Genomic DNA, 13,243 nt, shown 5'->3' with positions numbered 1-13,243 from the left:
AGCTGGGCCATATAAAGAGCAAAATGGGAAAACTGTTAGAATTTAAAGAAAGGTCAACTCTTATTTTATGTTGTAATCCTAGCACTTGACAGGCAGAGGAATCTACCTGTAAGTTCCAGTGTGGTCAGGGATATATAGCAAGACTTTATCTCTAGAAAAGGAATATTAATTTGAAAAGAAAAAGGAAAGTGAGCATAAGTAAATGGGTATGGAACAGGAGCTTGTGATGAGGTATTAGGAGTTGAAAGAAGAGGCTAGGAGTTGATAGTGACAGGCTATACCCCTGGCCTGGAACAAGCCACCAAAGGGACAAAGCAAGGCCTGTCTTTGTCATGTGGGGTCAGAGTATGGCATTGAGGAGTATCTGGTGGGAAGTTAGTTAGACTACCTCCCTTAACTCTGCTGGTTTCTATGTTGTCACAGAGACATCTCAGCAGAGACAGACCGGGAACCACAGCAACTGCAAAACTATTGGTCAGAAGTACGCTACATGGTCCGATGCATATACCGCCAGGCAGGGACCCCGCTGGCAGAAGACCAGGACCAGTCTCTGGTTCCCGACAAAGAGGGAGTAAAGGAGCTCGTGGATAGGTACAGGTTGCCCCTTCATGTTACAGCCCCCTCTAATCCCTGCCCTCCCTACTGTCTATGGAGCCTCAGTACTTGTCCTAAGTAAAGCTCAGCTGGACTTTTGAGCTCTTGGTGCAGCTCAGATCTTAAGCAGATAACTGACAAACAGGAGGCTTCTGGGTAAGAAGTTGTAGGTTCTCCACCACCCCCCTCTTTTTGAGACGGTTTCTCTATATAGCCCTGGCTGTCCTGAACTTCACTCTACAGTCAGCTTCTCCCTGAGTGCTGGAATTAAAAGGATGTGCCGCTAGACCTGGCTGGGTTCTTCTGTTTCTAAACTGAAATGTTTCTGTCATATATTAAGACATACGGCATGTATCATATATTAGCACAACCAAGATGCCAGAGTTCTTACTATGCCAGCTGATGTTGGATATTTTTATAAGCATTTTTGCATTTGTAATTCAGGGAGAAAGGCAGAGTGCTCCTGTCCACTGAAGCACTCTGAGATTGAGTAGCTTGTGAAGGCACCTGCTCCATGAGGTGCACAGCAGCTGTTCTCACAGGGAGCGCTTTCTACCCAGCATCTGTTGTTCAGCAGGCTCCCTGTGCCCAGTGGCTGACAGAAAGTGAGGCAGGCGTCACTCTGGTTTCCCACACCTAAGTGTGCCATCTTCCCCGATTGAAATGTTTCAACTAAAAGCAAAAATCTGAGCTGGATATCTCATGGATCAGTTCTCATGTTTTGTTTTGTTTTGTTTTCTTTTCTTTTCTTATGTTTTGATTATACATTTTGGCATCTTAGGAAGTCACATTTGCCATTGATTATGACAAAAAAGCAGGGAAGTTGATTTGCAAAGCATTGTGTTCCAGATTTGACCTGAGACCGACTTAGTGTTATTTGAGATACTTCCAGGTAATAAGTGCCTTTGTAAGGAGAGATTTCCCAGTCAGTGACACATCTCAGATTCTTCATGCTACATCTGGGACGCTCTAGAACACCGTCACCACAGATGTCACCCGGGTGGAGCAGCGCCATCAACACCTGTGCATGATTAAGTGCTGAACTACGTGCACTGTCTCTTTCACTGTTCACCTGGGCTGGGGAGAGATGGCTCAGTGATTAGAAGCACTGGCCGCCCTTAAAGAGGACTTGCTCACAGCTCTCTATAACTGCAGGATCAGGGATCCTTTGGGGGGCACCAGGCACACATGTGGGGTGTGTGTGTGTGCGCACGCCAGCAAAACTCACATACTCATAAAAAATATAAATTAAAAAATTTGTTCTCTAAAGTATCATATAGTTTCTTCCTTAAATTTATAAAGTGTGGAAATGGACAAAGAATCAAAATGCTTCTAATTTCACAGCACTGAAAAAAACTGTAAGAGGTGTCTGTGGGCCTCCCTCCCTCCCTCCCGCCCTCCCTTCCTCCCTCCTTTCTCTCTCTCTCTCTCTCTCTCTCTCTCCTCTCTCCTCTCTCTCTCTCTCTCTCTCTCTCTCTTCTCTCTCTCTCTCTCTCTCTCTCTCTTCTCTCTCTCTTTCTTTCTTTCTTTCAGAAATATTTATATTAGGTATATGAATGCACTATCACTGTCTTCAGACACACCAGAAGAAGGCATCAGATCCCATTACAGATGGTTGTGAGCTACTATGTGGTTGCTGGGATTTGAACTCAGCATCTCTGGAAGAGCAGTCAGTGCTCTTCACCTCTGAGCCATCTCTCCAGGCCAGGGCCTCCTCTTTCTAAGAATATGTGTTTGTTATATGCACATGAGTATACGGGTGTGTATGTGTTCGGAAAAGCCAGGGTATCTTCCTCTGTTGTTCTCCTTCTGATTGCTTTGACTAGGGCTTTCACTGAACTGAAAAAGCCCACCATTTTGGATATCCTTGTCGAGGTTTGGTCTCATCTATTGTAATGTTAAGCGTGGGTCCCTAAGACCTCTTTTCCCAGAGGAGAGGGTCTCTACATATACCTTGGCCCCAGGTTATTTATGATTGGTAAATAAAGATGTTAACAGCCAATAACTGGTCAAAAGAGACAGAAGTAGAGTTTAGGTTTTCTGGGCTTGGGGTCAGAGGAGGACCACAAGAAAGTACGGTTGGGGATTTAGTTTAGTGGTAGAGCACTTGCCTGGCAAGCTCAAGGCCCTGGATTCAGTCCTCAGCTCCGGGGGTGGGGGGGGGTGGGGGGGATGGGGGAGTGTTGGGAGGGGGAGAGTAAAAAAAAAAAAGAGAGAGAGAGAGAAACTACCATGGCTTAGGTGTCAAGAAAATGTGACCCCCAACTAGAGATAAGAATAGTCCAGCTAAAACATAATAAATAATATTTTGGGGATATTGATAGACCTAATATTTTGAGGATATTGATAGATCAATAGACTCTATACCCTCAACAGTATAGAGGGTAGGCAGCTGCCCAGTGTTTATACCATTTAAGAGTTACTATAAATATAAAGGTTTTTGTCTGAAAAGGAAGTGGTCTAAGGCTGGGTAATAACCCTATGTCAAGATGAAATATTATAACAGATAAAATACAGTAATATAAGAAATTAGACAAATATGGATAGATTATTAAATCTGCTCTTAAACAAAGGCATTTTATAGCCATAATCTTATATTGGTAGAGACCTCTATATTTCGATGCAAAATTGAGGTATATTTTCTTACATTGAAATAAAAATTTAAATATTGACACAGGTTTAAGGTTTTCATTGCTATAAATCTTTGTATATTGAGGCAACATTTAAAATTAGTTTTGTTATTCATAGATAGGCATTGTGCCTATTCAACTCATTTAAAAATACAAGGCTTAGACCCAATTCTTTTAATATCTGCTGCTACAAACTGTTTAAAATAATTAATACAAGTTAATAGTCAGATAGTCAAACTCATGGTCATATTAGATTCTAATTGAGTTAATTACAATAAAATGTTTTCAAAGTCATTCAGATAATAAATAGCTAAAAATAATCAGTTTAGCAATTTAGTTATACTATATATAGTTGGTCTTTGAAACCATCAGAGATCCAAAACTTAAGAGCTGCATTCCTCCATACTGAAATACATATTCCTTCTTAAATCTCTGGTAAGGTTAAAGACTAGTTATAGTCTCACAATTAAACTAAACCATTTAACATTAAAAGAGATGCTCTAGTTGTCAGATGATAATCCAAGTTAAAATCAAACATGATTAAGATATAAAATTATAAGCTCATTAAGTTAAGATAAATGATTAAATACTTTATCTAAATCACCAAATATAATAGATATTCATTATAAATATATCATACCTTATAATTTACATAATTATAATTATACTCAGTTTATATCTGAGAGAAAAGAGCCTTTTATTGGGCTAAAAATGGTAATTGTTGAGGTTTGGTCTTTTGCTATGTATTGTAATGCTAATGCGGGTCCCCAGGATCTAGTTGTCCCAGAGATGAGAGAGTCCACACATACACTTTGGCCCCAGATTATTTCTGATTGGTAAATAAAGATGCTAACAGCCATCTGGGCAGAGAGACATAGGTGGGGTTTATGTTTACTGGGCTTGGGGATTGGAGGAGAACCACAAGAAAAAAAAGTGCCAAAATAATGTAGCTCTGAGGACTGGCCAGTTAGAGTTCAGAACAGCCCAGATAAAGCAGAATAATATTAGGGGTTATTGACTTATTATAAATATAAAACATATGCATTTTCATCCAAAAACTAAATGGTTTAAGATGGGATTAAAAACCCAGAGTGAAAACAGATTCTAACAACAGATTCTAGTAGCATAGAGGGTAGGTAGCTACCCAACCATTATACTGTTTAATAAGACTTATTATAAGTATAAAGGTAATATATGGTTTTTTTCCTGAAAACTAGTGGTCTAAGACAGGGTAGAAAGCCCAGGTCAAGATTAAATATTTCTACAACATGTACTGGTTGGTAATCAAGCTTTGGATGTCTACTAATGTTCAGCTAGGCTGGATGTCAGTGAGTTTTCTGAAAACACTTGTTTTCACCTTCCAGTGCTAGAGTGATAGACATGCTCAGGCCTCTCTGGCCTTTTACAGGGGTACTAGGAGTTTGAATTCTGGTCCTGTGCTTGCAAAGCAAGTGATCTTACTCACTGAGCCTTCTCAGCTCTCTAGTGTTCTTCTGAGTTCAATTGTTCCTTACTCATTTGAATTTTATGTCACTGTCCTTAAACATAACACATTCTGCTTAAAATTGTTGCCAGACTTAGTGATATATACCTGTAATCCCAGCACAGAGAAACTAAGGCTTTATAGCAAGTTAAAGGCTCCATAAGCCATAAGACTCTGTTTCCTGAAACTAAAGGCTAGGGATAGCTCAGTGGTAGTATGTAAAAACCCTGGGTTTGATCTCTAGTAATGGGGGAAAACTCACTAAATTTTAATGTTACAAAAATTAATACATCTTTTTGAAATGTAACAGCCAAGTCAACAATATTTATTTTCTCTAAGCACACTGTAGACTTGGCTTTATATATTTATTACCTTGCACATTGTATACAAGGCTTTACATACTATTTTGCAGATTGTATATAGACACATACTTTCTATATGTCTTTGCACATTTTACCTTGATTCTTATCTTTTGCAACTTAAGTGATGTGTAACTTTAGAAAGGGAACAGGAGGGGTTAGAGAGATGGCTTAAAGGTTGAGACTACTTGCTGCTGATGTAGAGGGCCTGGGGTTGTTTTCCAGAACCTATTCCAGTTATGGCAGCTCATAAATGCCTGTAACTCATAGATATAATGTCCTTTTTTGGTTTCCATGGGCTCAGGCATGCACATGGTGCCCATAAATTCAGGTACACATACATATACATATTAACAATAATAAATACATATTATTACTATTTTGGGTTTTGAGACAATATTTCACTATATAACTGGCTAGGCTCAAATTTGCTATATAAACCAGACTTGGATCCAACTCATAGTGATTTTTTTCTACCTTGTGTATTGGGAGTAAAAATGATCCACAACACCGTGCTAATTTTCTTTCTCTTTCCCTCCTTCTCTCTCGCTCCCTCTCTCGTGGAAGAACTAATAACTATTCTCCTTTCTTAAGATTTAATGTAGTGGCCAAAAGACTGAAGAATCTGCCATGTAAAACTTACAGCTTAATGCATTCTATACCTGATTTGTAACAGCCACTGAGCTCAGCTGGTTTTTCATAGTGGTGACACATCCCAGTACATGTTTGGTTATTGCTTCAGTGGTGTTATGCTTCCATCTAGAACAATGGTTCTCAACCTTTGTAATGCTTTAACTCTTCAATTCCTCATGTTGTAGTGATCCCCGACCATAACCATTGCTGCTTCATAGCTGAAATTTTGCTACATGAATCATAATGTAAATATCTGTGTCTTGTGATAGTCTTAAGCGACCCCATGCCAAAGGATCACTTAACTCCTTTCCTCCCAAAAGGGTCTCTACCCACAGGTTGAGAACTTCTGATCTAGAGGCATCTCAGAAATGTACCTTTTAAAGAAGTGACAACTTTAATCATAGTATTACCATACTATAGAGAAAGTTTTAAAAACGGGATCATCTCCATGTGTGAACCTATAATGCAGCATGAGGAAGAAAGTTTTCTTTCTCAGGATGGTAACTTTTATAGTTTCTCAAAACTATAAAAGAGTCACGTGTAAATTTGGATGTTAATTACCATTGTGGATAGTTTGAGGGGTACATTTCCCCTGCCTTTAAGCATTTCATTGTAGTTTATGCATTTTATTGCTTTGTTGATAATTTAAAAATGGGATAACCTGTATCTAATACTTTTTCTAATTTTGAAAATAACCGAGCCTCATTTGTATGAAGCAAATGAGTTTCTACAAACAAGGAAGGTGAACTTGGCCCCAGCCCTCCAGCCAGGTGTCACCTCTGCTGGGATTGGAACTTGTCACTTTCTAATTCACTCATTGGGTTAGCACCTGGGGTCAGCTCTCAGGCATAGTAAAAGGAGGCTTTTGGGGTTGGGGATTTAGCTCAGTGGTAGAGCGCTTGCCTAGCAAGCACAAGGCCCTGGGTTCGGTCCCCAGCTCCGAAAAAAAGAAAAGAAAAGAAAAAAAAAAAAAAGGAGGCTTTTACCTCCTGGTTGTGAGTTATGGTACCTTCCACAGAGATGGGCTGAAATCTTTTCTCACGGACTATAGGCATGGAGCACAGGTTGCATAAACAGTGCGGTCCTAGGAAGCATTTGTGTCATGTCATTGTCTCTGTGAGTTACCTAGCATCAAATGCTATAGGTGCACAAGTTCTTAATCAGTGACTCCCACAGGTTGTTCAAGGAAGACAGTGTACTGTCAGTGGCACTGATATGAAAACTGCTTGTCAATTGACATGTGTGGAAAGATTATGGCTAAGTAGTGACTCTTTCTTTGTCTCTATAGGCTCTGTGAGCGGGATCCCTATCAGCTCTACCAGAGGTTGGAGCAACAAGCCCGGGAATATGTGCTAGAAATGAAGGTTCGTCTGCTCCGGCAGCTGTCTGCTGCAGCAAAGGCCAAGGCACCATCCGGCTTGCAAGGCCCACCACAAGCACACCACTTTGTCTCCCTACTCCTGGAAGAGTATGGTGCCCTCTGTCAGGCTGCACGATCCATCAGTACCTTTCTTGGCACTCTGGTGAGAGACCATATCCACTTCTTTCCTGGCTGCTGAGGTGAACATAAGAACAAAAGCATGTGATAGGGAAGATATGTGCAGCCAGGGGACTGACCATGTGGTTAAGTCCTCCTTGTTGATCAAAGACTCCTAGCCACAGGTGGGGTATGACTATGTTAGTTTAGTGGATTTTACTGGCAGGTAGAAGCATTTAGAGAATTAATGTCCAGGAATTATAGATGGAAATCTGTTTGGGAAGACCTGAGCACTAGGAAGTTAGATATTATGATATGGAGATGAGAACTGTGATGCATTGATGGGAGTCTAAGAAATGTTTGGTGTCTTGGTTTAGTGTTGGTGTACTGCCAGTGACTGGTGCTGGGGTGGTGAAAGGCATAGCCAGAGGCCTCTTGCTTAGATCTCTTCACATGTGCACCTAGCAGCACAGTTCAGGAAAGGGTAGCTGCCTTGCCCTTTCTTTACACTGTTCTCACAGTCCTACTGGAGAGACAATTTCTGACCACTCCATTCCTGGGTGGAGAGGCATTGTGTGGAAATACAGTCATTGAAGTTGGAAGCAGACCAGGGTCTCCAGGGACAAAAATACAAACTCCTATGCTGCCTCTCCTGTTCATCAAGTGTGGTCCCCCAACCCCACTCTCATAGTCTGCAAGTCTTCACCATTATGTTATCTGTTTAATAAGTGATACTTCACTACATGGGTTTTGTTGCTTTCTTAGTGATACCTATGTTTTGGGAAAAATGCAGAAACCATTGGTTCTTTATCTGGTGCTGATGTTAATGGTCTAATGTTAACTCCAGAAAAGTTCACATAATACTGTTTCACAGTACATTGCAACAACCCTACACTGTCCAGTTTTCCTTCTTCAGTCTGTCATCATGCCAAGTAATTACTTCCAGTAAGAGGAGTGGTGAGATACATGGTTAGGGAAAATTGGCCGAAGTGACTTAAGGCAATCTGAATGTGAGGGCTGTGGTAGTTGCAGTTCACCTGTGCACCTCTTTGTAAATCTTGTACAGTTTAGCCCTCCTCCTCCACTTCAACTTGGGACATGGCCAATTCTAGACTTGGTTTGAGGGCCACTGCTCCATCTCTCTGGAGAGTACCAGTCTAGGTTGTTAAAAAATGCACACTCTCAGTGTTTGAAACATGGTGGACAATGTCGACAGCAATAGACCACCAATACTGTTAGAGGAACCTCTGGGTCCTATCAGGCTCAGCTTGGATGATCAAATTTATGTGGAAATGAGAAATGACTGAGAGCTTCAAGGCAGATTACAAGCTTATGGTCAACATTTAAATATGGTCCTGGGAGATGTAGAAGAAATTGTGATGACAGTAGAGATTGATGAGGAGACAGATTGATGAAGAGATAGATAAATCCACACAACGGAACATCCCCATGCTCTTCGCCCGGGGGGATGGTGTTGTTCTAGTCGTCCCTCCATTGAGAGTTAGCTGAGAAGAACAATGGAGCCTGTGTAGGGAAGTGGAGACTTTGCCTCTTGAGATGTACAGGACACTCCTAGAGAGAGAAGCTCACACACATTCTGATAGTCAGGAGTAACCCAAGGATCCCTCTGTCCTCAAAGAAGTTCATTTGCAAGTAACTCACAAGCTCTCCAGTTAAACGACCTGTCCCTTTCTCCAGCCCTCCAGTCAGTGTGACCACCTTGCTCTTTTCAGGACTTGGTTTGCCCATTGTTCTTGCAGTTACTTTCAGGTTGTTTTTCTTTAAATTAAATTTAATGTTTCTTTTTTTTTATTAAAAAAAATGAGGGGTTGGGAATTTAGCTCAGTGGTAGAGCGCTTACCTAGGAAGCGCAAGGCCCTGGGTTCGATCCCCAGCTCCGAAAAAAAGAACCAAAAAAAAAAAAAAAAGATTGATTGATTGATTGATTGATTGATTGATTTAATACATGTGAGTACACTATAGCTGCCTTTGGGTTCAGTCCCCAGCTCCGAAAAAAAAAAAAAAAAAAAGAAACTCTCTAGAAAGTGCTTTTGATGTCTAGCCATCCTCAGATGACTCCATCTTAGAAATAGCAGAGTTTTACCTGAGCTCAGTGGTTGAATGATAGCCTGCTATGTTCAGAACCCTGTGTTCCGTAACCATCCCCTCAAAATAAAGTTTAAATAAGACATGCTTAACAGTAGTTTTTATTTACAAACTTTTATACATATATATACATACATGCATACATACATATATACATGGGAAATAAAAAGTCACACATCAGAATTAACCAGTTATAAAGTCTATGCATCTTAGTATACTAATATATAGATACAATAGCCATTCAGAATAGAAGTTGTATAGCTGTACATTTGGTTTTTATACTTTGACTCACTAATCAGATAGATTTTTTTATGCACTTACCCGCTGCTCAAACTGAAAAATCTGTGTCAAAGTTAAAATGAAAAACAAAAACAAAAAAATCCTCTTTTACAGCTGGTGCTTATTACCTACCTGCATTCATGCTGCTTCATCTCCAATAGCCTTTCTTGCTTTCTGTCCATCATGTTGTGCTGTGCCCACATGCACAGTTGTTTACATATGTACACATAGTATTGACTAGATTCTCCATATGGGAGAAAACATGCTGCTGCTTTATTTCTGAGGTTTTTGTGATGTTACTTAATGTGTTCTAAGTCCATCCATTTTCCTGCAGGTAGTTACCTTTTTTTCAGAGCTAAATACTATATGATCATTCATTCATATATATATATGTGTGTGTGTGTGTGTGTGTGTGTGTGTGTGTGTGTGTATCAAATTTGTGTGTGTGTGTGTAATTTTCATTGTCTATTCATCTGTGGGTGGGCAACTAGGTTGATTCGAATATTTTGCTATAGTGAATTAAGCCGTAGTAAACATGGGAGTGCAAACTTCTCTTTAAAAAAAGATTGATTGGGGGCTGGGGATTTAGCTCAGTGGTAGAGCGCTTACCTAGGAAGCGCAAGGCCCTGGGTTCGATCCCCAGCTCCGAAAAAAAGAACCAAAAAAAAAAAAAAAAGATTGATTGATTGATTGATTGATTGATTGATTTAATACATGTGAGTACACTATAGCTGCCTTTGGACACCCAGAAGAGGGCATCGGATTCTATTACAAATGGTTGTGAGCCACTATGTGATTTCTGGGTGTTGAACTCAGAACCTTTGGAAGAACAGTCAATGCTCTTAACCACTGAGCTATCTCTCTAGCCCTCAAGTGCACATATTTTATGGTGTAGGGTATATAGTTCTCTGAGTATGTGTTCAGGAGTTAAATAATTATTAACTCATAATGTAGAAATATTTTCTTGTGGTTTGAACCCAGTTAAAACTTGAACAAAATGTAGATATAAGAATATTACTTTTGATTATATGTGGCATAGTTTACATAGTCTGTTGTATTTGTTCTTCAAGGGAACAAATAAATTTTGGAAGTCAAATAAAAGACTATAAAAGTCTTAGCTGAGAAGGCATAAAAGGGAAAAAGACCTAGTGGTCAAACGTGGTTGAAAATTGGCACCCTGGGAACATGTCTGCTCAAATCAACATTGGTCCCAAGGATTCCTTCTAGTCCCGATACGGAGTGAAGTCTCAGTCGTCCAGGGTGGAGTCAGCTGTAAGTGCAGGGCCCATAAGTGAATGCCACCCAAGTACTGGACAGAGCAGGAGCTATGTTTATCATGACCCTTGACTTTTTTATTTATTTTTTATTTTTTTATTTTTTTTTGTGATACATCAGAGAACCTGAAAGTTACTTTGCAGTGGTCCAAGCCGTGTATGGCGCCCCCCTCCCCTGCCCCCCAGTGAGAAGCTTTAGGGTTTTTTTTTAGTTTTTTTTTTTTTATATTTTGAAGATTAATTTTTTTAAATGTCTATGGGCGTTTTGTTAAATGTATGTTTGTTTATCAACTTCATGTCTAGTTCCACACAGACCAGACCAGGAGAGAGGCACTAGACCCTGTAAGTAGAGTTACAGATGGCTGTGAGATGCCATATGGGTGCTAAAATTCAAACTCAGGTCCTCTGGAAGATCAGCCAGTGCTCATTACTGCTGAGCCATCTCTCTAACCCTAGTTTGTTTGTTTGCTTGCTTGCTTGTTTGTTTTAAAATCACAAAATAAAAGTTGAAGACAGCACAGCTGAGAGCAAAGAGAGATAACAACTGAACACTGAAGATAGTGAATTTTCAAAGACTGTAAAGTAACTGAGGTTTCTGTGTCTAAAGAAATGTGTTTAAATTTATAGTCAAGGTTAAGATGATGGCAAAGGGGTCATCTCAGTTTGTGGGAAAATAAACTCAGAAACACATAATCTCTCTCACTCTTTCCTCATCTTTCAGCTCTCCCACTCTCCTCTCTCCCTCTCTCTTGATTGTTCCCCCCCCCTCTCCCCCTCTCTCTCTGTCTCTCTCTCCCCCCCTCTCTCTGTGTCTCTCTCTCCCCCACCCCCACCCCCCATACACCCATACACTCTACCCTTAATTCTAGCACTTATTATGCAGAGGCCAAAGGATCGTTCTCCTATCAACCGCCAGTGTAGGTATATAGACAAACTTTTTACCTCAAACAGAAAAGGGTTTAGGTATGTAGATTAGTGTAATAGGCTTGACCAGCATGCTCAAGGCCTAGTGTTAAATCTTTGGTATTGCAAAAGCAAAGAGAAAGGAGACAAAAAGTTTAACATATAGTAAAAGACTGAAAAGAAAATTGGTAAATTAGGAAAAAACACTGGAATTCTGAGCTCTGTAGTATGTGCCCCAAAAGGACAAAGAAGTGGGGCACATCAGAGCCAGAGCACATTGATGCACCATAATGGCAGTGCTGCGGGCTTGCAGTCTGCTGTCTATAGCACTGGTGAGCTTGCTTGTGGTTCCTAGGAGAATAAAAGCCCTTTCCTTGTCTGAGTGTCCCCAGTGGAGAATGTATGTACAGCTATCAGAATGAGCTTTCACAAAGAGAGGCAAGAAAAGTATTGATCTGACCCAAATACATTTTTCTCTTTAAAAGTGTTTTATATATTTGTGTGTGCATACTTCTGGAAGTCAAGAAGATTCTTGACTGATTCTTATCATGTGGGTTCCAGAAATCATACTTAGTTCCTCAGGTGAACATGAAGCACCTTGACCAGATGAGCTATCTCTCCAGCCCTCCTTCTGTCATTTTTAAATCTCTGAACCTGCCTGCCACTCATGTCTAGGGTTGGGGGTGGATAGCGGTTACTTAGAAGGCAGTGAGGTGTTGCTCATGTTAGTGATCTGGTTTGGTGGGTTTTGACACAGGCAGGATGTTCTAGGCCTGTGTAGAAGGTGGTAGGACATTAGGGGTGGGAAGATGCTTCTGGAAAGTTTCATAGTTTCATCTACTCACTATATCTTCTGTTATCTTTGTTGTTATTGTTTTTAAACTAGGAAAATGAACATTTGAAAAAGTTCCAGGTGACATGGGAACTGCATAACAAACATCTGTTTGAAAATCTGGTCTTTTCAGAGCCACTACTCCAGAGCAACTTGCCAGCACTGGTGTCTCAGATCAGGTATTTTGTCTTGACTTGGATTCTCTATTGCTGTAATCTTGTGTATGTGCACGTGGCTATAGATCATCACACATGGAAGTCCTTATAGGGGAAATAACAGGGCATAAGGAAAAAGACAGTGGACAGACAGTTCAAACTCTAAGATATAATACAACCAAACTTGTTTATTTATAATTATTATATGGATATGGATGTTTTGCTTGCATGCATGTCTGCTTATCACATGCTACAATGCCTAGGGAGGCCAGAAGAGGGTATTGGATCCCCTGCAACTGTAGTTACAGGTGGTTATGAGCCACCATGTTGGTGATGGAACCAAACTAGGTGTTCTAAAAGAACAGCCAGTGCTGTTTACTGATGAGACATTTTTCAGCCCACAATTGAAATTTTAAATGTAAAAAACAGGGTTGGGGATTTAGCTCAGTGGTAGAGTGCTTGCCTAGGAAGCGCAAGGCCCTGGGTTCGGTCCCCAGCTCCGGAAAAAAAAAAAAAAA

At 40.4% G+C, this 13,243-nt stretch overlaps 1 protein-coding gene and 1 pseudogene across 4 annotated transcripts in view; both read left to right on the top strand.

Moving 5' to 3' along the window:
- Positions 1–13,243, top strand: part of Fam193a (family with sequence similarity 193, member A) — a 126,345-nt gene that overhangs the window by 54,324 nt on the left and 58,778 nt on the right. For all 4 annotated transcript variants that reach the window (XM_063273154.1, NM_001427458.1, XM_223536.10 and 1 more), the window contains 3 exons: positions 424–591; positions 6,988–7,222; positions 12,625–12,749. In XM_063273154.1, coding sequence (XP_063129224.1) covers positions 424–591; positions 6,988–7,222; positions 12,625–12,749 — 528 coding nt within the window. The remainder of the gene's footprint in view (positions 1–423; positions 592–6,987; positions 7,223–12,624; positions 12,750–13,243) is intronic.
- On the top strand, positions 7,229–11,513 carry LOC134481858 (U6 snRNA-associated Sm-like protein LSm3; annotated as a pseudogene).

This window comes from Rattus norvegicus, chromosome 14 (assembly GCF_036323735.1).
Source record: "Rattus norvegicus strain BN/NHsdMcwi chromosome 14, GRCr8, whole genome shotgun sequence".
In the NCBI taxonomy this organism is placed as follows: Eukaryota; Metazoa; Chordata; class Mammalia; order Rodentia; family Muridae; genus Rattus; species Rattus norvegicus.
This window is presented reverse-complemented; position numbering and strand designations above follow the sequence as displayed.